The sequence below is a fragment of the Symphodus melops genome (assembly GCF_947650265.1).
Source record: "Symphodus melops genome assembly, chromosome: 2".
In the NCBI taxonomy this organism is placed as follows: Eukaryota; Metazoa; Chordata; class Actinopteri; order Labriformes; family Labridae; genus Symphodus; species Symphodus melops.
This window is the reverse complement of record NC_136692.1, coordinates 17,623,211-17,650,484: the sequence shown is the minus strand read 5'-3', so window position 1 is coordinate 17,650,484 and position 27,274 is coordinate 17,623,211. Positions and strand designations below refer to the sequence as shown.

Sequence of the window (27,274 nt, the reverse complement as noted above, 5' to 3'; positions counted from 1 at the left end):
CATCAGCGACACCAGCTGGTTGGATATGCGAACGGGATCCTATTTAATGAATGGGTCTTTTACAACTTTACAAAATGACTGAAACATTTCAAAAGAAAAAAAAATTATGAATTAAGTTGAAGAGATATTTAGTTTGAGATTGTAGTAATATTTTTTAAATTCTATTAAGAATATACAGGTATGTAGAACCTTGTTTTGCTTGCACACATTTTTGGCCTTAGAAATAGACTCGACTTTACATCAAGAGCAATCCTTATTGTTCGATTTTAGTCTATTTGTTCACATTGCCTGTTTGCTTTACTTTCTGTTGTAAAGCACCTTTCAACTTATATTGTAAAGTGCTATACAAATAAAGTGTTAATATCATTAAAATGGTTATAATAAAGAACAACATGTCACAAGCTTTCAGCTTAAGAGAACATACAGTGTGTACACTCTTCATAATAAGTTAGGGATATTATGAGGTCCTCAGTGGGTTTCATACATAAGTTGTTTGTTTCACTTCAGTGATTTTTGGGATAGGGAGGCAATTCTATTATATTATATTTCTCACTGTGCACAGTGTGCCTTACATGTTGGGGCCAATACCAAAACATACAAAAAGACAACGCCTTTCAATGTGGCATCAATTTCAACATTCTGGGGATATAAATTGGTATTGTCAGTAAATTATTCCCAGTTCATCATTCAAGCAGCCACTTAACAAACAAGTAGCGCCACCTGGCCATAACGCATAAGTTAACTTTAGTCAGTGGTAGAAGACATCAAGTATAAAAAAAAAAGGTAGTAAAACAAGCCTACGGACAGACTGCTCCGCAAGATTGTTTGCGTCAAAAATAATCACACTTCTCCGTTATCCATTTTGCTGTTGTTTTTCTTGGGCGTTACCTGTTACCATAGAAATCAATGTGGATCAGACCATGTCAATACAGACAGGCAGATCAGATGTGGTTACTTACAATTTGTAATGTGACAGCCAGTCAGTTAGATCATTCTGATCAAATTTGGGGAAAAATCGGATTTAGGCGGCAGTCTGAACAAAACCAAAGTGTCATCAGTCCACGAGTGATGGACTGCAATGACAAGGACCTCTGTACTCAGACAGCGTTATGCTACTGCCACACAGCTGCAGGCCTTTTTACAAGACATGAGGGATACGAGGGTTTTGTTATGGAAAATTTTACTCCATGTGTACTCCATGTGTACTACGAAGGTATCATCGAATCTGTCATATAAAATGTATCTGAAATGTCTTAGAATACGACATGCACAGCATATTGGGTGTTTTGTTTCCCATCATTTTGTTCCCTTTATTCTGTTTCTCACACTCTGTACATGTGGGAAGAGTCACCCAGGCTCTTTCTCACTGGACTCCATCTCCTTCTCAGCCTTGGGAGATGGTAAATAGTCATGTAGTCTCTTTTCTCACACTAAGGGATAGATTGTGCCCTGCCAGGTGGGCAGTGGCTCTATGTGGCGTGATGGGGAAGTGATCTGTGTAATGTGATGGAAATGTATAAGTTTTGATGTTTGCCTTTTCTCGGGGCCTCTTTCTCTCCTCACCGTGTGAGAGAGGGGTCTTCGAACGCTTATCTTGCCTTCGAATAAATGTTCATTGAGACCAGATCGATCTTGGGGTTCCTTTTTGAATAGATCTTCTCACTCTTTATTTTCACTCTTTGGTAATGGAAAAAATTCCACAACAGTTTCCAGACAAACCATTCACAACCGACTCCACTGCTTGGGCTTGAATGCCAGACGACCATTGCAGGCGACTCTACCGACACCAAGACCCTGTCGTGATCGTTTGCAGTGGGCACAAGATCATGTGACCTGGGCAATGCAGCAGTGGTCTACCATCCCGTTTACTGATGAGTGTCGGGTCACCTTGCACAGAAATGATGGTCATCAGCGTTGTTGGAGAAGGCAAGGTGAGCGATACGTCGAGGTCAACATGGTCCCCCAAGGTTCCCTTTGGTGGAGGAGTTGCAACAGTCTGAGCAGGCATCACCAGTCAGTGCTAAACAGATTGTGATGCCCGTTCTTACCTCCGAGACATCATAGAACTCATCATCATCCCCCAATTCCACCAGCAAACCCTCAACTTGCTGTTCATGGATGATAATGTTCCACCACATCGTGCCAGAATTCTTACTGCTCGACTTAAGGAAGTTGGAGTGCCTCATATGGTATGGCCAGCAATGTCCTGACCTGAAGCCCATAGTGCACGTCTGGGACCAGCTGAAGCAGCGACTGGATGCTCGTATCCCACCCCCACGTGACCTGCAGAACTGCGTGTAGCACTTGTGGAGGATTGGAACGCATTGCCTCAGAACAATATCATGAGGCTAGTTAGGAGCATGAGATGTCGCTGTCAAGCTGTCGTTGCAGGAAATGGTGGAAACAGTGGCTACGCACTTTTTCAATTTGGGTTATTTGGGGCTATCTTTGTTATTGTCTAAATTGTTGGAGTAATAAAGCACTAATGAAAATTCTCATTCATTAATAGTAATATCAAAGGGAACTATGACTTATTTCATCAAAATTCAGAGCAAATAGGAAAAAAAACTCATGTAAATAACAATATCCCAAACTTATTGTATGTGTGTGTGTTCAAAAAAATAAAGGGATCACTAAACTAACACATCCGAGATCTGAACGAGTGAAGTATTCTTAATAAATACTTTGTTTTTTTACTAGTTGAATGTGCTGAAAACAAAATCACACAAAAATGATCAATGGAAATCAAATGTATTAACCAATAGAGGTCTAGATTTGGAGTAACACTCAAAATGAAAGTGAAAAAAGACACAGGCGGATCTAACTTTGATCTAATATCCTTAAAACAAGTCAGATTGAGGCTCAGTAGTGTGTGTGGCCTCCACGTGCCTGTATGACCTCCCTACAACGCCTCGTCATGCTCGATGAGGTGGCGGATAGTCTCCTGAGGGATCTCCTCTCAGACCTGAACTAAAGCATCCGCCAACTCCTGGACAGTCTGTGGTGCATTGTGATGTTGTTGGATGGAGCGAGACATGATGTCCAGATGTGCTCAATTGGATTCAGGTCTGGGGAACGGGTGGGCCAGTCCATAGCATCAATGTCTTTATCTTGCAGGAACTGCTGACACACTCCAGCCACATGAGGCCTAGCATTGTCTTGCATTAATCAAACTTGCATTGCATTTGTATATTTTTTCCAACGGAAGAGTGTTCTATTATTTATTCTATCTTATTCTTTATATTGCTACTTTTTTTGTTACCTGCTACATTTTATTTTATTGTATATGCTGCTGGAAACTAAATTTCCTTGAGGGAGTCATCCCAAAAGGATCAATAAAGTTCAGTCTAAGTCTATTAGGAGGAGCCCAGTGCCAACCTCACCAGCATATGGTCTCACAAGGGGTCTAAGGATCTCATCTCAGTGCCTAATGGCAGTCAGGCTTCCTCTAGCGAGCACATGGAGGGCTGTGTGGTCCCCAAAGAAATGTCACCCCACACCATTACTGACCCACCGCCAAACCGCTCATTCTGGAGGATTTTGCAGGCAGCAGAATGATCTGTGAATAGCACAGGGCGTCAGTGGCGAATTTGCAAATCTCAGTGTTCTCTGGCAAATGTCAAACATCTTGCACGGTGTTGGGTTGTGAGCACAACCCCCACCTGTGGACGTCGGGCCCTCATACCCCCCTCAGGGACTCTGTTTCTGACCGTTTGAGCAAACATGCACATTTGTGGCCTGCTGGAGGTCATCTTGCAGGGCTCTGGCTGTGCTCCTCCTGTTCCTCCTTGCACAAAGGCAGAGGTAGCGGTCCTGCTGCTGGGCTCTTGCCCTCCTCCACGTCTCTTGGTAGCACCTCCATGCTCTGGACACTACGCTGACAGACAGCAAACCTTCCTGCCACAGCTCGCATTGATGTGCCATCCTGGATGAGCTGCACTACCTGAGCCACCTGTGTGGGTTGTAGACTCCGTCTCATGCTACCACGAGAGTGAACGCACCGCTAGCATTCAAAAGTGATCAAAACATCAGCCAGAGAGCATCAGAACTGAGAAATGGTCTCGGGTCACCACCTGCAGAACCACTCCTTTATCGAGGGTGTTGCTAATTGCCTATAATTTTTATCTATTGTCTATTGCATTTGCACAACAGCATGTGAAATTGATTGTCAATCAGTGTTGCTTCCGAAGTGGACCATTTGATTTCACAAAATTGTGATTGACTTGGAATTACATTGTGTTGTTTAAGTGTTCCCTTTATTTTTTTGTGTGTGTTCACTAGAAATATATATTTTCTCAAGGTGCTTGGGCACGGAAACAAATGACCACATGAACTTTTAACAACACAGACCTAAACCAGACTTTTGAAACAAATGAAACCCAACACTGCATTAGCAGACAGATTGGAAAAAACTATTTGCAACATTTGCAGTAGCAATTAAATGTTTGAAATATGTTGTGACATATGTATCATCAAGTGTTACTTTATTGGACAGCATTATTTACGCTTGCCTTGGCATCACTGAAGTCAAGCTGTCCTGCCAAACAGATCATTAAGAAGCACAAAAACATCCAACATGTTGAACTAAATTCAGATTCATTAAAAAAAAGACAAGAACACGCAACTCTCAGCATGGTCGACACAAAAATCAAGCCGCCAATCGCTGCCTGAAGGTTTTCTACAGACACTTTATGAAAGCAAAAAAAGTGTAGACATTTAAACTTTCCCTCTGAAATCATCTTAGTCAATCTGTCACCATTTTTTTTTAAATTCTCATTAGGTTGAACTCAACTGTTATATTTATATTTACACATTCATCAGTTTCAGTGCTGCTTTAACCATTTGTAATCCGGTATGATGATTTCCTCGCCTGAGAAATCATACAAAACAAATTACAAATCTGTTTCCAGACATGCACACTCACACCTCACTCATCAAAATCAACTGGTACTAATTTCACATCAGTGTTTTTTTTTTTATAATCCTTTATCACTTTAATGAACACCAACTGTAGTTTAAACGAAACAAAACCAAAAAAAAAACAGAAGAAAAAAAAAAGAAAGAAAAAAAAAAAAACAACAACAAATGTTCCAGGACAGGGGGGGAGAGTCTTGACAACAGGTTGGATGACTTGGTCGGTATATTTTCAAAAACCACATCAAATTGTAAATTCTATAATAGATATACTCGTTCAACAAGTCTGCATAATCTGTCACATTAGATACATTTGACGGTATGTGGAAGTCACTATCACCACTTCAGGGTTTAAATATGAACTGCAAACCAGTTGACCGATTTAAGGCTTCCGAGGTTTGACAGCGTTGTCACGTCCACAAAAAGTCAACTGGACTGGGCCTCCAACCTAATTGAGAGGCGTTTCCTGATGTAACTTCAGATAAAAAGGCCCCAAAAAGTAGTGTTGATCTTTTTTTTCTTCTTTCCTCAGAATATAAGATTATCTCAACATTTAAATAAATCACTGCATCTGATGTCTTATAAAACACGCTGATATCTTCATTTCAGTGAGAAAGAAAACAGGGGAGTTTCAATATGTTCAAACTTTACAAACTCTGAACAGAGCTCCAGGGCTTGTGTGTGTGTGTGCGTGTGTGTGCGTGTGCGTGTGTGTGTGTGTGGTGGGGCTCTGTGGTGGAAACGGGTAACCATGACCTGTTTTGTTTAATTCGTTTAAAAGAAACATTGTCTGCAAAAAAAATGCTTGCATTTTACAGTTTACAATGTAGTACCATGCTAGCGCTGCTTGCTTCATCCTAACCGTTTATTAGCAAATGGAGAATCAGTGCTGTTGGAAACTATGACACACACTACTGTTTTAACCCCATTCTGCCCTGACGCCTTCTGCTTTCACCCAATCACAACGCCCAAAAGAGAGAGGAAAAGGAGGTGTGAGCCCTCAATGAGAGCGAGGAGGGGAAAATGAATAAAAAATATCAAATTTCTTGAACAGAAAAACAAATAGCAGTTAACAAAGCTGCAAATGCAGAAAAAATTCCCAGCTCATGCATTTCAAATTTGGGCAGCAGGAAAACAATTTTGGGAGGATGATGAAGAAGATTCACATTTTTCTCAGCAAAAGAGCAGAGATGGATGAGGGAGTGCATACAGGGCAGGTGATGCAGAGTGCATTAGCAGAGTTAGCTAGAGACAAGATGTTCTTAGATGAAACATTACTTTGAGGGCAGAGTGGGGCTAAAACTACATTCCTGGTCTGACTAAAATGGATCTGCTTCGTTAACATACAAAGAGTCTCTTTGCGTTTCCAACACTTTGTTGAATTCTTGGCTTTGCCATCCTTCTTTCTGACAGTTTCTTTAGAGAAATGAAGCCTGCTGTAAAGTACGCTCTGGTCTCCTGCCTTGCTCCTTATTGAGAGGGGTGGCCGAGGCAGCTATGATGCTGGGAGGTCCGCGCTCGAGGGAAGGTGGATGGGGCTGGAGGAGGCGGAGCAGGGGGGTGGTGGTGGCGGCTCAGACGGGGGGAGCTTTGCGCTGCAGTAGATACTGGTTGATGTCGTCTGCGTCGCGTTTCAGCCAGGCTGCATTGAGGAGGATGTTCTCGCAGCACTGCTGCACCGTACGCTCGGCTGCTGGCGCTGGGTGACTCTCAAAGAAACTCTGCTCGACACAAATACATAAAGAGGGAATAATAACTGAGAAAGGATGTACCAAGACAACGTCATGTCTCGACTGGTAAGTACTGTAGAGAGAAGTGATCATTTTGGAGTTGGCTGTAATATCAAGCCCTCATTTTCAGAAAGCAAATGAAGGATTTTAGGATGAAAAAGGACAAGATACAATGTAAAAGTAGCCTCTTAATTGAATGTTTTATGCACAGTAAATTCAGCCCATTTCAGTAATGGAAAAATATACTTTCAAAATGTGATTCAAAAGAAAATAAGAACGATCTGAAATGTTGATTAAACCAGAAACACAACTCTTCCCTCAAAACCAACTCGTGAAAATCAATAATGAAGTGATCAGGAGTTCTGTGAAGTGACTCACCTTCACTTCAGCAGCCATTTTATCAATCGCAAATCCGTCAACTGTGAGCTGCAGAGAACAAAAGACAAGTGTGCATGAAAAGAAACGCACATCAAAGTGCTCTGCAACACAAACCAAAACCAGCAGCCGTTAAACAAACACTCCTGAAAGTCTCGAGACAAGTCATGATGAGAAAAGGACAACATGGACAAAGAATCCGACTTTATATCAATTCAATACGTTATTGAAAGTATCCACAGAATGAGTGAGTGAGTGAGTGAGTGGTAAGGGACATCCGTTGAAGCAGTATAGAGGACAGTAGTTTCCTTTTCTAACATGTTGTTGGATCAATTCCTAACCTAATAGCCTGAAATAAACACCAACATTCTCTTCCACTTGGTCGTGGTTAATTTTCTTGAATATTTGCTTCTGTGTTCAAACATTGACTCGGCCCAATTTAAAGTGGAAGAGTGGGCAGGAAAAGTCCAGATAAAGTCAGGGCGGATGAACCGGCAGCTTGCATTCACACATACAGCTCACACTAAAAATGTTGTTAAATGTTTAAGGAGATTTGTGTATGTGAGAAGTGAAAACTCCATAAATGTGAGCAAAATAAATGGATTCTTTTTAGAGTCACTTGTGTCTATGCTGTGGTAGAGAATTGACTCATACACTGGCCAGTTACCTTGATGAGTCGTGATATGAGGAAGCCACCCTGGTAGCGATTGTAAAGCTCCTCCCAGTTGTCTTTGACAAATTTCCAGGCGGCTTTCCGGCCTTGTTTACTGCTGCCTGCCACGCCCCCGATTACTGACACCGTGTCCTGCGGACGGACCTCTTCCTGTGGCGGGAGAAAGTCAGAGAGAGGTGAGCCGTACATGCAGTCAAGCTGTAGAAGTCGTCACCTGATGCATAGTGGCATAATTGACCAGTTTCATGAGGATATGAAACTAATGTTTGAAGTTCAACATGACAAGCAGCTAGCTGGAAACTGAGAAATAAGCATGTGGAGGGAATGGTCGATACAGACTGATGTATGCAGCATTTTACTGTTGTGGGGAAATCCCTCCACTTAAACTTCTTAGTTCTTTTTACTTCCCAGTTCAATGTTTGTTTCTTATTCCTGATCACTACCCCCACCCCCCTACTACTACGAATGCAATTTCAGACTTATTTGACAACCATACAAACAAATTTAACTTGTGACTTTTTTAGGTTTTACTATTCATACAATTAAAGCTGGGAAATCCCTGTAAATTCAAAATGAGTGTTCATCTCACTAACAAAGCATTACACATTGAAATCTACAGTTATCATTTTGCCTTGTTGTAAACATTGAACCTACTCAAGGCTCAATTTAGAACTTGATTAGATTTTCTGTGAAAAAGAAACTCCCAAAAAATAAATAAATAAATAAATCTGCTGCACAGATGAACATAACTCCTTTCATTTCTGCAGCCATGTGTAAAAACAAAAAGGTTAACTCTGATGCATTTAGTGAAAGTGACAATGGGTACCGAGAGGGCGAAGGTGAGGACTTTCTGGATGAGATCAGGGGCAGAGATGGCGCCAAGCACTCGCTCGATACGATTTTTCTCCTCCTGCATGTCGGCCTGTTTGTGGAGCTAAGGGAGGCAAAATGACAGATTAGATATTCAGGGAAAAAGTATCCCATTTTGTGTAACTGTCCCTGAAGGTCACATGAAAGCTGAATATTTACCTTGAGCATTGTGTCCAATGTGGCACTGTCTCCATGCTTCAGCACAGTTAAATATACCTGAAAGAAGAAGAAGAAATGCATGGCATCTTAGTCGATGTGGCTATACGCATGGACATGTTGACCTAGTGCCAACAGGTCTGGGACAAGGAGTATGTTGGGGATATTGTGGGACATGATGCTGCAAGGCCAAGAGGGGGTTTAGATATCTATAGAATGTTGGCAAGAACTTGACCTTGAGTGGTCACCAGGCCATGGTGATAGACTTCTCCTGCTTTCTACACAGCAATTAGATAAACGACCGGTTTTAGAAAGGCGAGTGTCCTGCACTTAAACGTAGAGCCAATCAAATGTGGGACAAAGTCTCAATTTGCAGGACTCGGGACATGGGGTGAATTTACCCCGTGTTTGAATGTGAAAAATTTCACAAGATTTCCAGTTTTTAAAGTCGGGACTCTGGTTTCTGGCAAACAGAATCTGTTAGTTGTTGCTCTGCACGCAGACACTTAAGGAACAAATAAGTTTATCTATGATTATATGTCGTCATGTCTGGGGACTTTCACATTTTTCAAATCTGTTAAGATTTTGAAAATGTTTTAGCGTATGCTAGGCATCAGACGGGATAATATGGACCAAGGGAGCAACATCTTCCACAAGGCCAGAAGTGGCAAAAAAAAAAATCAAGTCTGCGGGCTGATCACAAGTAAAAAAAACTACTGTGGGGGTTTTTTGTTTACTCACCGGGCTCCTGAGGTCTGCAGGCAGGACAGTTTTGCCATCGACATGGTCCCTGAATCTCCGTCTGGCTTCCTCAAGTGTGGGTTTGTGTCCGGCTTTCCCCAACTTCCCCAAAACCAGTCCTCTCAGCAAGGCGTCTAGATGACCTACAGGACACACAAAGTCATTGTCTCAACAAGGACTTTATAATAACATGTTCACTCTGTGACAGTCTGTTCGCCCTGCTCACCTTCCCCTGGTTTGCTGTCCCAGCCGAGCTCCAGGCCAATGGGGGTGAAGAGGTCTCTGATGAACTCTTGGATCTCCTCATGGAAGTCGGTGTGGGACAGTAGCGAGGACAAAACTCCCAGGTTGCAGCTGAGATCGCTCCACACAGTGTAGTTTGGCTCGTTGACAAATGCCTCCATTAGCTTCAGTACCTCCACAGTGCTGATCATACCTGCACGAGACTGAAGCAAAAAACAATACTAAGCTGAAAACTTCTCGAGGATACATAAAGTGAATCTCAGTACTATCTCTCTATGTCGGCAACAACCGAATTTCCCCATGGGATGAAGTAAGTATTTCGGATTCTGATGTCTCAAACTGAAAGTAATAATGCAAACGAAAATAATAAATAATACATAAGAAATGTGTTTCAACAGAAAGAAAGCTCAATCATTTAAAGAAATTTAAAAAGATTTTTGAATCTTATTTGATGAAATTCCTTTATTATATTTGACCCTTAAAAGATGTTTAAAAAAAAAAAAGGGAGATTTATGGTATTATTTCATTACCAAGCATTAAAGTGCGTGTGTGTATGTGTGAGTTTTACCAGGGAGAAGAGGTCGTTCTGGAGGCCGAGTCGGTCCACGGGCTGCAGGTTGAGGTTTCTAACGCCTGGCAGCAGACTCTCCAGCATGGACGAACTGTACTGGATGCGATAGAAACCCACGGTGCCGGGGTTGATCTGTGGACAGCAGGGACGCAACTAGGTCAGACAGTTAGGGAAAAACCTTTTTTTTTTTTTTTTTTTTTTTACTGCTCAGGCAGAGTGCTTTTTATCCAGCATGGCTTAGAGTGAGGGGAACTGTGTTATCCTAATGTTAGCTTGAGGGTTTAGCAAACAATGGGCTTAACATGATGGAAACATTTCCCCAAGCTAAGCAAACACTGATAATTCTGAGTTGGAGAGAATAACCATTATGAACGAAGGAGCTCACACGTTTCTTCCCCCTCAACATCTGCAGTGCATTATTTGAAAAACAACAAAAAAAAATTCCGCCCAAATGAAAGGATGAGTGCTCCGTGAAGAGACCCCTCATCCCAATTGTTCCCCTATGCCCAACTACTGATTAGTTACATAACTGACCTTACGGCCTTTTGTTGCCACCGCAACCAAAAGCAGCAGTGCCACCTTCAACAGACCCAGGCTCTGTACATGCAAGCTCAAGGTAGCGACAAGTCTGACACCCCCCCCCCCCCTCCCAGACCATCACACTACGCCAGCCCTTTAGGTGTGAGCTAACTCTTTCCTACTAAACAGCTACATTATCCTGATTACCTGTAATCACCTGTTGTCTTTTATTTTCTGCAGATAAGCTTTACAACACCTGGTTATGTTGCCATGTACATCCACCTTGTGACAGACTAACTTTACAACCTGACATATGATGCCTCAAAGGAGCTATCCCTCAGCACTGAAATAATATTGTGAGACTCATGACAAGAAGAATTTGGAGGCATTTTTCTTTTCGATCAGTATCATCAGTGTGAAGTATTATTCATTATCAGTTTTGTTTTTGTACTGTTTATGTCCTGATGACAGCTCAACAGCTGTGCTCATTTAAAAGTTACACCCGAAAGAAGACGAACCAGTCTTTTCACATACGTTCACTCCCACATACAATACCAGGTCAAAGACTGTCCCTTTTTTTAATTTTTTTATTTTAGCATTCTTGCCTCTATATACTGTAAACTTTGTCCTGTTTATAGGAGGAAGTGTTGGAAAGTCTGAGATTACCACATCCTCCTACTCCTCTCTTCCGCTCTGATAAAAAAACAGAAATTCTCTTCTGTGAACTATTCACTTCTATCGTTGACCCTGTTTAACCCGATATCTTGACGCATTGTTTAAACTGTATCAAGTCAGATTCACATTATTACCGCCAATCATGGAAACTATCTCTGCTGCGGTTTGACATGTTTGGGTAGTCAGCATTCTCAACACTTACTTCAATACATGTTAAAAAAAAACAAGTAAGTTTTAAAAACAAGTCATATTAAAGAGAGAGACAGACAGGTCTATTTAAATTCACAGGTCGGTACGAGGTTGTCTCGTATCAGAGTGTAAAATTCTTGTACGGTGACACACCCAGTTTGTGTGTACATGACTTTTCCTCAAATATGGCCAAAGCCTTGTGTGAAGACAGACTTGTACAACAGCATTATGAAAAGACCGTGTTTCCAAAATGTATCAAGCAAATATGTGCTGTGATTAAAAACAAAAAGGACCCATTGGTAAATGCTGCTATGCTTACGTTTGTACAGGACACCTTAAACATACTCTTGTACTGATTAATTCAACTGGTTTTAAAAGCCCTGTATAATTTTTTGTATGAATGAAAATGAGTTTTTATTGTTTCTCAGGAGGACACTTGGTCATTCCGCTCTACACAAGTGCTGCTCTGCAAAATGAGAAGAAAGGCTAATTTGATTTGATTAGTATAAAGTTAAAAATTGTTTGCTCAGACAATGTCTCATAGTTTCTCCACCTTTAACTTGTCATTGGAATACAAACTGTATTTTTTTTGTGCAACAACAACAACAACTCTTGATTCAAAACATTTTCCACTCATCAAATACAAACAAATTGCTCTTCTATAGAAGTCCAGAAATCGTCCATGTCAGACAGAGAGGTGTGAGCAGAGACATGGAGGCAGAGATGGCTTAGAGCTTTAATCTATTTGAGTTATTATATTTTAATTCACTCTAATCTACCTCTCTCTCTCTCTCTAAATTACTGTCAGATTATTACAATGACTTTATAGGTCAATTCTCAGACATACTTGTGACTCTTACTGCACCCTATCTGGAGTTTTTTATTTTATAAACCTGTCTAAATCTGCACTTTGACATATGCAATGTCTCGTTCATAGTAGTGGTAATGCTGCCTAGAAGCTGGTATCAAAAAATAAAAAGTGCAGTTGTATCATCATCCAAGCAGTTAACCGATAAATTCTCAAGATAAAGTCAAATATCAGCTTGTGTTGGAAGGGCTGTGACTGGAGCTCACCTTGACCCACTGGTCGGGTCCGATGCCGTTGAGAGTGATGGTGGTCTCCGGTCTGTCCAGCAGAACCTTGAGCTTAGTGCATTTTGGGTCGTCGCTGGTACAAATGCTAATGGGGACCATCCAGCTGGGGCAATCCTCACCTTAACAAGAGACAGATCAAAAAGCCAACGAGACATTAGCAAATCAGAGGGAGAAATGGGCACCATTATTGGAAAAGGGATAATATCAGAAACAGCTGTGGAAAACACTGAATGGCATCTGTAAATCCTCACCGTCGTGAGGTCCACTGGCACAGAACTTCTTTTGAGACATCTTAAGGATGCGATCGTCACCTTGCTATTGAAAAAAGAAACAAAACAGGATACAACTTAGTGACAACTAAAGTGCGTGGGGGAGCTCCACACTTTGTAAAACCTTCATGACTGAGTTGGACCCCCGATCACTCAGGGGTCACCTTGTAGCGACAGCCACTTTTTTTGCCCAAAGTTCTGTCAAGGTCCAACCTTGATCAGCCAATACTGCTGGCATGGTTTCAACACCCGCCAGGGGAGGACAGCAGCAGGTCAGCACTGCTCTGCCCTGTACGGGCCTTACAGGTCTATGTCAAGTGTACTGTCGGTATGCGTGGATCCAACCAGCTATTTGTCTGTTATGGTGGTCCTAAGAGAGGTCGTACTCCCTTGAAGCGTCAGTTGTTCCACTGGATTGTGGACTTGATCAACCAGACATATGAGGCAGAGGGTCGTCCTATACCCTCTGGAGTGCGGTGCCACTCCACAATTAGTGTCTCCACATCTTAGGCAGCCCTGAGAGGGGTCCCCCTGGAGGACATCTGTGCCACGGCCTCTTGGGCGTCGCCGAGCACATTCATTAGGTTCTACAGAGTTAACATCCCTGACCCCCATCCACTGGAAGTGGTCCTGCATTCATCAGCTTCACTGAAATGAGGTTGGTACGTGGGGATTCCTCAATACGGTGTTGGTATGCGTCTATGCGCTATGAATCCTGAATGACCGCCAGAACTTCTTGTCCCTCGGAATCGTTGTGTCTCGCGAGAAGATTCTGAAGGAACAGATCCTCTGATGAGGGTCATAAGTGCTTAAAGCACCGCCTCTGGCGGTCATCCAGGTTTCATAAAATCGTAGTTACATATGTAACCTTCGTCTCTTTTCGAAGGGTACACCCACCCTAGTCAATTTTGACCATGCCCAAGCACAATTGACCTCATCAGTCGAGTTTGTTTGACTAATGCTCTGCACTGTGCTCAAGCACGGTACACTTCCTTGGCAGGGTTGGAAGAGGTGTGCTTCGGCAGGGTTGCACATAAATGTGCACAAGCACAGAAATGCAACATGTACATACATCCTTTAAAGACTCTCGAGTAGTCTATTCAGCTTCTTCTGACTGATTAAACAACTTACGTCCAGTAAAGCTCACCTGTTCCTGCTCTACTTCTATTATAGGGAAGCCCATCTGCTTGGTCCACGAGCCCATCACTGCAGCGATGGGTTTCCCACTGGCCTGTTCCAGACAGTCCCACAGGTCCTCTGTGAAAGACAGCCACGAGTGAGAAGATTAAGAAACTGTGAAATCAATTTACACTACTCTGAATTGTTTCAGGCATGTTTGTACCTGTTGAAGCATTTTTATGTTGAAACTTCAAAAGATAGGCGTTCATTCCTTTCCTGAAATCCTGCGGGGAAAGTGTCAGAAGTAAATTTTAAAGAATGCGATGCTGTGAGTAATTTCACAGTGTTAGATAACCGACCTCGTCTCCTATGTAGTTGTGCAACATGCGGATCACAGATGCTCCTTTGCTGTAAGAGATGGCGTCAAATATTTCATCGACCTCAGATGGATGGCCCACATTCACCTGGAGCAGAAACAAGAAACCAGATGCCTTGTGTTGAAGAGTGGAAAGGAAACTTTTGTGGCGTTACACTGAATGAATACAACCCTGTTTCCAAAAACATTGGGATGCTGTGTCAAAGGCAATGCAAGGCATGTTTGTCTATTAGGCACCATTCATAGAATATATAAAGATAATTAAGAAAAGATCAAAGCAAAACTAGGACCACAATACAAATTATTTTAAAACATAAGCTTTTAAAAAATACGGCAAAAATGATCATGTCGTTGCCATGATTGCGAAACAACGCTGCTTACAGACCAATGATTCAGCAGATTGCAGTATAATCATTTTAAAACCTTCCTCACCTCTATAGGATGGCTGCTGTCCAGTGCATCCAGGTCCAGAGCTCGGGTGTAGTCTGCAGAGACGAACTGGGTCCAGATGTCGTACTCTGGGAAGCAGTGATCCACACACAGATACTCGATCCAGGACGCAAATCCCTCATTAAGCCACAGATGGGTCCACCATTCCTATATCAGCGCACACATAAATGGAATTTTCAGATTGCTAGTTCAAAGTGAAATGCATCTCGACAGAAGTGTGAAGTAATTTCTACTATCAAAATAGAATCGTGTTTTCTAGTCTAGCAGACTCATTGAACAATCAACTCATTTCTGCTGCTGAAAAGGCCATAGATTTCCACAGAATGAGGGTAATTATTCCCAAACTAACTAAACTAATTATTAAACTTCCCCTAAGACAGTGGAATAGCCTTATGCAAGTGTTGCACACAAAGTGCAGTTCCACTCAGATGTCTTCAGTGGACGCCGAAGCGCACTACACAAGATTCCTCCATAATCAGGTATAGGTTAGTATGTTTGCACCTGAAGGTTACTTTATTGCTTAAATTTCTCCTTACTATAATCAAATGCTGAAGATTTGCTACAGTTTTTAATAGTTCTTATTATGACTTTAGCTATCATAGTGAAGTCTTTTATTATCTGCTCTCAATATGTACTTATAATGGACATTTGGAAGTTATTTTAGGAACAAGTAACTGATGCAGCATTATGGTAGGTTACCATGGTGACCAAGTTCCCAAACCACTGGTGGGCGAGTTCGTGCCCGACCACCAGTGCCACCCACTGCCTGGAGGACGAGCAGGAGTTCTTGGGGTCGATGAGAAGAGCTGTCTCCCTAAAGAAGAAAAACAAGAAAAAAAGTGGAGCTTAAGACTGGAGGTAGACACTTCATTTGGTAAATGAATGAGACTGCTGCTTTATCTAAATCATCTGAACAAACAGGCAGCAGGAAGTTCTGATAATTATGGCATCATTAAAAAGAAGGGCCGTGAAATTATAGTTTTTCTAAATGTTTATTTCAACAATTAAAAGCAGATAATCACATTTTTAATTGCATGTTTGAAACTATATTATTTTGCATGTCAAAACAGCATTTATCAAGCTTGTTTTGTGTATTTTTTTAAGCTAAGGCTAATTTATGTCCTGTACGGGTAAAAACAAACTTTATTGTGAAAGAAAATAAAGAACATGCAGTAAATAAAAAAAGTAACAATATTGTCTTAACGTTGGAAAGTGGCTACAGATGGTGAAGACCAGAGTAAATGAAAATAGCTTAAGGGAAGTAAAAAGGTTTAATGTCACAAGGGGTTTGTTACTTACAGCCTGTCAACTGAATTGTCAAAGTTTCTTAAAGTGAAATTAGCCAAACAGACAGCTGTGTTGTTGTTTTCCATCTCTGTGGCTGAGACGCTACAGTGGCTTTACCAAGGCGTAAGGAAAGAGAAAAGCTCCAGCTCTTTCATTCTAAAGCAATCAATTTTAAATGTCAAAGATCTGAAATCTAAAATTACAAAAAACCGAGACGAGCAGCAAATCTCATTAGTGAGCCTAAATATGGTTAGATAAAGGCATCTTCAAATAGAGACACATGTTTAAAAAAACCACAAAACAACTCTAGCACTTGAAAATACTAAGTGATTGCTTAAATGAATCTTTCAAGGATTTTAATTAATTTTCACAATGTTTATTTTATATTGACAGACTTATTTTCAAAGGCTTTTAAAATGTATACAGGACTTTATGAGACAAAAGACACATTTGGCTGTATTGGATTGATTCTTCTCTGTGATTAAAAATCAGTCATTGGTTTATAAATGATAGATTTCATCATCTGATACTAAACTCACTCTCACAGAGGAGAAAAAAAGAACTGAAAATATTTTAGTTCAGAAGGCTGAAACCCGACATTTTCAACCCTTCTTTGAATTGTTTTTCTGAAACATTTAACGAATTTAACATTCGACAAGTTCTCAAACAATTGCTGCAGCAGTAGAATATTTCTAAAAAGGTTGCCACAATAGAGGACATACAATAGGTTAATTTAAAATGTTAATGCTTCCACTTTTGCTAAAAAATAAAAAGTATGTCATGGTTCAAATCAAGAGGAACAGCTCACCTGTAGGTAACAAGGCCCCAGTTTTCCATGGCACCTGAAAAGAGGAAGAAAATGTTTAGTGTCAACATTTAAAGATGAAACATTTGATATTAGTGAACGTAGGCTGACTGACAGAAACTCACCAGCAGCAAAATCAGCAATAGCTATGAGATCAATTTTAGGCAATGGATAAGGAACATTGAAGTAGTCTTTATAGAAAGGTAAAGTCTTAGTCGCAACCTGCAAAAAGGAAAAAACAAACAATAAAACGAACAGAACAATAATTGACTAATATTTTTTGTTTCATCTATTTTCTACATTACATGCTCACCTCCAGTGCAAATTTCCCTTGTTCTGCCCTCCCGACAGGTGTGTAGACGCGCACTGTTATACCGTCTGATGATTGGCTCTCCACAAAATCATATTCACCGATGACAAAAGCTACAAGGTATGTGGACATGATGGGTGTGGTGGCAAATTTAACTTCCACGAGATTTTCATCCTCTGGATATGGCTTTCGATCAATGACATTCTAGAAAAGGGATATTAAGTGAATTAACAGAGGAATTAAAAAAAACAGATTTCAGACAAGTAAGTAATACTGTGATTATGCAACACTCTTCAAAGTAGATTGTTATCCTTTAGTTAATGGTTATTATTTAATTCCCTCATAAATCCGTCCCCACAGGATTTTCTGAGCTTTTCTGTAAGGGTTGAGGCCTTCAAAAATGATCTCATCTATAAACTTATCAAATGATGTTAAATTGAAACCTGAATAAAGCTTTACCTTATTAGTGTTTGCCACAAAAAGAGAGAGAGAGAGAGAGAGAGAGAGAGAGATTTTTTCTGGATCCATTGCTGACATTTATGGAAGTCTGATTGGTTCTTATCTTGGAATTAGTCTAGGTGTATATTTCCGCCTGTGTGCTGATATTTAAACCCTGCTGTTACAACAGAGGAATTAAATGCAGCATTGTGTTGCAGTGGGCTTTAAAGGTCGCACTTGACTTGCTGAGAAAATACTTTCAGTAGGTATGGGATGACAAAATGTCAAAAGCTGGACCAGCATCAATGTGTGCAGGGTTCGGCTCTGCTGGTTGGACTTATCAAATTTGTGCGTTAAATGGTCTGTAATTTGTCTGAAATTATTGGTATAATTTCATAACATTAACTCAGGTTATTGGTGTAAAATATTCTTAGGTCATTTATCTTATTTCGTCGAATTGTGTCGTCTGTTGATTGAGCAGGAGCAGAAAATGAAACAAATAATCTAACAATGTCAGGCTGCATTCATGTCATCAGAATTTTTTTTAGCTTCATCATCACCCCGCTATTTAGCTGAACACGCCTTAAGCTAAAATCACTGACGCAGGACAGAGTTTTACAAACCCAACGACAAGCAGCCTCATTTTAATTGTACAGTAGTAACACTTCACATGGAGTTAAAAATTAAAGAAGAGAGCAGTATAATGTGTAGTGCAGGAGTGTCTGCCCTCTATTACGTAAGCTTCAAAGAGACAAGAGAAGGAAGACAGAGGAGGGGAAACAGACACACACACTTACAAACATTAACACAGACACATTAAAGAAGATCAGCAGCAGACAGTGACTCAGGGACTAGGGTCTGGCTTTTCTCTGAGGAAGGAGTAAAAATATGACACATACCATATTTGACAAGGCTACCCGGTCCTTGGGAACTATCAGAGCGATGTCAAAGGTGGCTTTGATAGCTGGCTCATCCCAACAGGGGAAAGCTCTGCGAGCATCTGTGGCCTGGAGGGAGAGCGAGAGAAAGATGTTAGAATGAGATCAGATTGTTCCGCATCTAGGAGTTTTCTTTTTTTATATACTTTATTGATCTCCAGGGGAAATTGTTATTTTCGTGACACGTTTTTTTATACACACACACACACGCCCTTGTGCCTTTCTCAATGGTACCTCGGCAGTGCTCGAGAAATGCTACCAGTGCTCCATATTTTGGTCCACATTGGGACTTGGACCAGCGACCCTCCGGTTCAAACATGTTAGAGAGGATTGTTTCAAACAATTTTCTTAGAGCAGGAGAAGTGTTCAGCACTGGTGATTGTTTCTGTGTCATTATAGCGACAACATGTGCTGTACAAGGATGTCAGTGCTTCCTGCAGTGCTTTATAGTTAGGCTGACGCTTTAATTACACTTGTAAAAAAAAAAAAGCCTTTTAAAATATATGTTTACACTAGTTTTTCCACAGTCTGTCGCCCAGAAACATGGTTACGTCTGACAATTACAAACGTATCATCGGTGATGTGACAGCCGGCTGTAGTCTGTCGCTGCAAATCTTAAACAAACTTTGTTACAGAGCGCTCTGTTCGCTCTGAAATCTGAAAATTTAGTCCTTGACACACGTGCCTCCTTTGGCGTTTGGTCTGACTTCACAGCCTGCGCAGCAGCTGGAACTTCAACCAGTGGGAAAACACACACACAAGCGAAATAAGCGGACCGCATTTGTTATGTGTTCAACATTGTCAAATCTCATGAGACACAGGACGTGTTTCTGCAAACTTTCTCTTCAAAATAAGAGTTCTTTTTTTTGTATCGTTGATGACCCTGATGGAGGATGACAAATACATTACAAATCAGTTGTACTTTCTAACAGACGTGTGGACCTGAGTCACATGACTTGGACTCGAGTCAGACTCAAGTCACGGATTTCACGACTTTGGACTCGACAAAATCATGAAAGACCTGCAACTCGACTTCGCCTTCAATACCAATGACTCATAACTTCACTTGGACTCAAGTCTAATCACTCGAAAATACTTATGATTTTAAATTTGTTATTATTTGTAGGTCCCCATGATTTCCGTGATTCGTAAAACTACGACAGAATCATGAAGTTTGAGACTGAAAACGTAAAAAACGGCGCTCAGAATATCATGGGATCATGGATGTGATTTGTTAAAAACCCCTGCGCTTTTCATGTCAAAGTTTTTATAAATATGACGACTTTTACTGCTGCATACACATTTTAAGAAGTAGGCGGAATAAAACCATATAAATAGCAATCATGATTTGTGTAACTGTAACAGATTATTACTTTGTTAAAATGGCATTTCATTTGGTAAAGAGACCTAATGACTTGTTGAGGACTTGAAAGGTTAGGACTTTTGACTCGACTTGGGACTTGCCCGTCTTCACTTGGGACTCGACTCAGGACTTGAGAACAAAGACTTGAGATTTACTTGTGACTTGCAAACCAATGACTTTGTCCAACCTCTTGCTTTCTAAATAAATATTCTACCACATGTTCTGCAGGAACCACTGGATGTTTCTACAACACAGACTGTATTGTGTGATCAACAACAGCAGAAAGCAGAATACAGACAACTGTTTGGCCATTTGTGTTTACACAAGCACCCAACTCAGACAATGTCAGGACATTTTCTGGAGAACAGTGCATGTTTCAAATGGGCTTTTGACAGAGCTTTCTCAGTCAGCATTGTCGCTAATGTCAGGTAAACTTCTTGTGTGCATTAATGCCGAGTAGAACATTATGATGAGAGAAAAGAATTAAAAACCAAAAAATAAGAAAACTATTGTCCTCGTGACGCATCGGTCGTTGAAAAGCACAGGCCTAAAGGGAAAGCCTCATTTCATAGCTTCATATGTTTGTGTGTGAACAGCAGGTGTATGTATACCTTGCAGGTGAAAAAGACTACCAGACACAACTGACTTGTTTCATGACTCCACTTTCCCAGAATGTCACCAATACATTGTAACATATAAAGAAAAAAAGATATCCGAGTTATTGCCTCATGTTAGTTACAAGCCACAGCATACCAAGAAGAGTCACATGACCCTCACACACTTCTGTGTTGCAAAACAGGCCAGAAGTGTGTTAAGCAACACTCACACTCTCCCAAAAGAAAACATCTAATCCCCCCCGAGGCCACTCACTCACCTCAAACTGTGTGACAGCAGCGTAACGGATCTCTCCAGCAGAAGTTGTATATTTACTTCTATAGAATCCCTTCATTTTGTCGTTCAACTCCCCAACGAAGTCTATCTTCAATGTGCCGGACCCTGAGGAGGAAAGTTGCAATGTTCATTCATCCGCGATCAGAGGCTGAAAATCTGTTACTCTACAAACAGCTCGACATAGGAATAGTGTTTTAAAAGGAAGGGACTAGAGACAGAAGAGCCAAGTGAAACCACTTCTTACCTTTCTGTAAAGCACTAGGAAATGACAGGGTGACTTTTTCATCCTCATTTTGATAGTTGAATCCCGTCGCATTAATTTCTAGTGAAAAAAGGAAAGGGAGCAAGAGGAAGGAGAGTCAAGGTTTAATGCACGCGTCGAGATAAGATATCTAAAGGGGAAATGTTCACACTGAAAAAAATGTCATTAATCCAGAGAAAAAGTCACAGATTAACCCTCACCTTCTCCTCCCTGTGGTGCAAAGGAAGCTGTGATTATGTCGATGTCGGCACAGTTCATCACAATCTGATTTGTGGCTTGTGTCACCTGTAAATATTGACGGAATACAACATTTATTATACTTGGTGCATTTAGTTCAAATCTCAATCTGCCTGGTTTACATGAAGTTGAAAAATAACCAATCAAACTACCACCTTGTCCTGACTTTGAGCATGTAAAGAAGAATAAATGTTTTGGTTGATTTTCAGATAGCAGGGACAGTACTGAATGGACTTATTGGTGGCTAAACCTTAAGAGGCTTAAAGGCAGGACTGCTCACAGATAAAGAAGTAGCTGGGGTATGAAAAAGCAGCGGCGAAAACAAAGAAAGTGACGCAGACAAGGAGAGAAGACAGACAGCAAACGGGGATGCCATGCAGTTTTCAAAGAGGCCAGTAATCGTGACATTCACGGTTTGTCGCACTGCTAGTTGGATGCTGTTGTTGGTTGAGAGAAAGTCAGACTTCATTTAGAGTAGTGTGTCAAAATTCTCCAAGTCAAGGATTCAATTTTACTTTAATTGATAGATTAAACTTTACTTTTGACCTAAAGATTTTTTTTGGACAATTACACCAATGCCAAGTAAAACTGATTTATATTCCACAAATTTTCCTGAATAATCATGTCTATAACAATATGCCACAAACTTTACTCTTATTTGACATCATGGATTTAAAATTAAGAATTGTTAGTGTGACAGCTGCAGCTCCATTATTCCGTTATTTTTTGGCATGCATCTCCTCCTATACTGTTTGTGCTAGAAACTTTGTTCCAACAAGAAATGTAACTTTGTGAAGAGACGTGCGCTATTACTTTTAGTGACGCTACAATGTAAATGTACTTTTTTTTATACAGCCCTTTCACAACAATCCTTTCGGCGAACCAAAGTGCTTTACAACAAGTCGAAGAAAAAATAAAATCTAATAAAAAAGTTAAATGAAAGTAATACAATACAGCAAAGTAAAATAAGATTAAAATGTCTCTATGCTACTGGGTATTAAAAGCCATACGAAATAATGTTACAGTGATTTACGATGAATATTTGAAACTGCAAAAATATGAACGCAACCCAATGGGAGACATTTTTTAAAAGTTCATAAAAATACTAAGGTATTCAAACTTAATATTAGTATTATTCTTAATATTCTATTCAAACTAATGTGGTCTCTAACAGTAATCTGTTTAACATTATAATGATGATACTAATAGAAACAATATGAGGTCAGATATTAAGCGTTATGCTTTCCATGCTGTATTCAATGTTGAAGTTCACTACTCTATATTTTTGATACCTATGTTCAACATTTTGAAAATTAAGATGTTTTCAGTTTAAAATGAAAAAAGTGTTTTGTCGTTGCGTCATGCTATGGTATTGTTGGATGGTCGCTTGTCTTCTCAGTCGCTCATTGGGTAAGACTGTTATTCAGGTATCCCAATGTTTGCGGGTTAATAGTAATTTTATACAAGCTGCAAAATGAGACTATGGTAGCGATAGCTGCAAAAAGCCATAGCTCTTATGGCTTAACCCACTTCAATTACTTCAGTCCACACTAGTTTAAGTATGATAAACATGATATAAAGCGCTCGCAGTAACAAGAACACAGACATTCTCAGCAATAAAAACATGTAAACAGCATAGTCTAGTTGAGTGTCCTGAATTAGGTGTTATAAAAAATGTTTGCGTTCATAAAAAACATTTTTGGATCAAGACATGAGGGATGATTATACTAAGGTAGAGGATTTTTAAACATAGCAATACATCTTTATTTTTATTTTACCATCTAGCAACACACAGTCTCATGCTATTATACAGTTAGCCTCATGTGACCAACCAGCCAACAGTTACTACACTAGGGTTATTCACATTATGTGCCACTGTAGAAGATGAGTAAAATACTATAAATCAGTTTTGTAGTAATATAGTCTTTCTTCTGGTATGAGAAAAAAATGTCTTTTTTCAAGTTGTCATAACATTTGAGCACATCTTGAATTTCCCATGGGATCAATAAAGTATCTATCTATCTTTCTATCTATCTTAGAAATGCCAAAGGTTGCCACGCTTTATGTGACTTCAGGGAAGTAGAGATTGTTCCAGTTGTAAGAACTTGTGTCTTTTGTTTCTCTAACATCTCCAGCAGTGACCATGCACGCAGCTGCAGGCTACGCTGTGTTGTATTTGAGGTGCGTTTTATTTTTCACATGCAAATAGGGGGTCTTTCCTGCTTTGATCAGTTAAACTAAACTATTTCCAATCATATCCCCCCCTGAAATTCTTGAATGGATGCTCTGCAGAGAAAAGTCGCATTTCTGATCATTAATCATAGAAATAGGCCAGTTTAAACAGCTTAACGTTGGCAAATTATACTTTCCGATTGTAGATTATTGTTCATGCAAAGTATAGCTGTATTCATTTTACAGCAGTCTGCTATGTGTTCCAGATATTACTCATGTTCATATAATGTATTACTCATGTTCATAGAATGTGTGTTATCTGATCCATTTAAACTTATCAATATCATTCCATCAGTCATTGATAGTGTAGCACTTTTTACACAGTGACTCTTCTTATTGCTATTCTCTGCATGCTTTTCATCTGTTGGGTTGTTGTGATGTTTAAAATCCATAGCTTTACTTTATTCTATTATTTTTTCCTCCATTTAGACTTGTGTGCGTCTTGTGATGAGGAGGGAGTGTTAAAAACCCGAAAAAAGGCGTTGGGAAAGTAAGCTAACAGGTGTCTGTTCCTGCACAATTGAGCAATTTGTCCTCACGGGGAGCACTACGGATCTCTCAGAAATAAATGCAAAGTCGGCTGGAGTGTTTGCTATGTGTGATAGTTACACAGTAACTTATATCTACTCTGACTTCAGGAAAAACAGCTACATTGATAACATATGATTCACTAAAGAGCTAAGAGAACTAAAGGCTAACTTAAGTTAGCAATAGCAGCTTGTATTCTTCACATCTGACCAAAATACTGGTTTCAAAAGAGCCAAACTTTAATGAGAGCTGCTCTGAAAATAAAAATAATCAACTTAAACTAGTTAACATTTAAGGAATTTACAAACACAAAATTAAACCCTCAACGTTCATAGTTTAAAATTCTAAAAAATATTGTTATTTCTTACAAAGGCAAAACTGCATCAATGTCTCCAGAGCTACTACGATGTTTTCCTTTCTAGGGGCGTAAACCTGACAAATAGTTTCATCTCATTCAGATTTCACTTTGCATGATGACATATAGTTCACTTTAATTAAATTGTCAAAGAACAATTCTAAACTACTTACTTTTTTAAATTATGACCATTAGGATGGAATTGAAATAAAACACAGTGCCCTAATTCAAATGAAATGTATTCTATTGAGATGAAAAAGAGACTCCTGGTTTGAACAGAGAAAGCTCAACTTGATTATAATTCTAATAACAACGAAATTAGAAGTCCTCAGCACCCCTTTTTGAGTATTTTTTAATACATACTCAAATGCCGAAAATGTAAAATTACACACATCTAAATTATGCTTGTCCAGTTTCTGTACCAAAATTGCCAATATAGTTAGATAATAGACATCATAACACATAACATTAGCTTTATCAGTGTCTTTTGCACCAGCTTTTGGTTAAAAATGTCCTTTTTTTAAACTATTTTCACTATTATTATTATTATCCACCCAGCGTTTACTATCATTAAAATAAAGGAGATTAATTTTCACGAACTTCATTTGAAGTGCAGACATTTCAGACTCATGTTCACTTTGTTGTGACAGATAAAGACAGAAAAATAAAGACAATCTGATATTGTTGAGTAGAGCTGAACACTAAGAAGCACTACTTCGACGAAAGCAATGAAAATCATTTGCATAGATTAAATGGTTGACTCAAGTGTTACCAATTATGCACCTGGTCTCAAATGGTTTCAACTGGTTACAAAGACCATCAATATAAAGATTAAAAAGAATTAAGGACACAATGCGCCCTCCTCTGACTCATTACTGACCCCAAATAAGGCTTAAACTATTGCCCTATATTATTGTGACGGGTGTACCAATTAGATACTTTTTTAGAATGTGTTGAAGCACTCCACCTTAGATTCAATTTAACAAACAACTTCCCTTGAGTCACTCAGCAGGAGTCATTTCAGGTAAGCTCATGTTTATAACATAACTGTGACTGAATGGGTGAGTAAGGCAGAGGAGTGGGAGGGGAAGAAATCATGTTGCCATGATTTAGCAAACACCAGTGAGCGTTAGCAAGCCGCTAGTTTGCTGGTAAACAACTTCGGTAATCAATATCCGATTAATCGATTGTGGTTGGTGGTAATGCACCACTGCTGTTAACAGGGGTTTACTTCGCTGGCACTCAACACACTGCTCTTGAAACACGTTTAAGCGCACTGCTAACGATAAATAGACTGTGGGCTAAGCTAACATGAGCGTGCACGTCTGTTGCTGCCTACGAGACTGTGCTAGCTGGCTCATTTAGCTTGTGGCTATTAACAGAAATACCCTGTCGTTATTTTCCCATTCATGGGTTTCTTCCGGCCAGCCTGTGAGACGATTAGCTTGTTAGCAACAGCTAGCTAACGGTACATTAGCTCATGGAGAGCTCACTTAGGTCAACACTGCCTGGCTAATGGCTAACAGTTTCCGTTATCAGTCAACAGAGCAAATTAGCTAGCTACTGGTTGACGTTAGCTGGTCTGATTACATAACAAAATCTCCGCCATGCACAGACAAATCCATCCATGCACGTATCCACACGCTCTGGTTCACATACCTCCACCAGCGCCTCCAGTTTGCCCTCGAAAGTGAAGTCGATCAGGTCGGGCTTCAGACACAAGCCGTAGTTGACGGGGTACACGTCAGTCGGTAACCGTACGAAGGGCCTCCTTTCGGGCATGGTTCCTGTGTTTTGGCCGGTTGCGCTAACGAAGACGGTGCTGTGTGTAACTCTTGTTATCGCTCTGAGTTTTATTAGTACAGAGCCGACCAGGACGGGCGTCGACAGTGAGGATGAACAGCAGATAGTGAGTCTGTGTACGAATGACAGCGGAACCCTGCGGCCCAGGAGCAACAACATCAACTGAAACCTTCTCAGCACCGCCTGCTACAGTTTTGTCCTCGTAGACAGCCCAAACAACTGAAGTTAAGCAGCGTCAAGCTACAGACACAATACGTCATCACGTTTTTTCGGACGTACCATACGCGTGGAAACCATAGACTGTATAAAGAAATATTATTTACAGTTTATGGTGCAAACAAATACAATTACAATTTGGTTTTCGAGGCTTACAAAGCATAACGACATTGCTGTTGAACATCTTGGATAGCGAACATCTAAACTCGTTAAAATTTGAAAATTGCAATTTTAACTTTAAATGCTCGTTTTTTTTTCATTTGTATATTATTCACATAAACACAAACAGCGGAGAACAAATACAGTATTTTTTTGAGCATGTGAAGGAGAAGGCCTACGAGGTGTTTTGTACAATCGCAATTTCCAGGAAGAACAATTTATATTCTATACCTATTCATCTTCCAATATTTATGAAATATAAAACAAGGATGGCACTGTATATGCATGATAATAATACAGTACTAGGCAGCAAAGCATCACTAAATAGCCATATGTTGTACAAATATATATAAACGTATCTGTGCCACATCCAGACACAAAACAATTTTAAGGCATACATGCAATCAGCAGTGGTGATTACCATGAAAATAAGAAAACAAAACAGCAGGAAAAATGTAATGAGCTGTGCAATTATTTTAACACAA

General features: G+C 40.1%; 1 protein-coding gene across 1 annotated transcript; it reads right to left on the bottom strand.

The window, feature by feature from the left end:
- Window positions 1–4,467: 4,467 nt before the first annotated feature.
- Window positions 4,468–26,662, bottom strand: npepps (aminopeptidase puromycin sensitive). Its single transcript, XM_079337427.1, has 23 exons — window positions 26,271–26,662; window positions 21,460–21,544; window positions 21,242–21,319; window positions 20,981–21,102; window positions 18,705–18,812; window positions 17,371–17,571; window positions 17,183–17,279; window positions 17,061–17,094; window positions 15,665–15,779; window positions 14,948–15,112; window positions 14,499–14,603; window positions 14,363–14,423; window positions 14,168–14,277; window positions 13,003–13,066; window positions 12,731–12,870; window positions 10,271–10,405; window positions 9,686–9,905; window positions 9,460–9,602; window positions 8,722–8,778; window positions 8,519–8,626; window positions 7,687–7,842; window positions 7,023–7,070; window positions 4,468–6,635 (listed from the first exon to the last, which is right to left on the bottom strand). Exons 1-23 carry the CDS (start codon window positions 26,571–26,573, stop codon window positions 6,489–6,491), a joined length of 2,802 nt encoding a protein of 933 aa, XP_079193553.1. The 5' UTR covers window positions 26,574–26,662; the 3' UTR covers window positions 4,468–6,488.
- Between the last annotated feature and the right edge of the window lie 612 nt (window positions 26,663–27,274).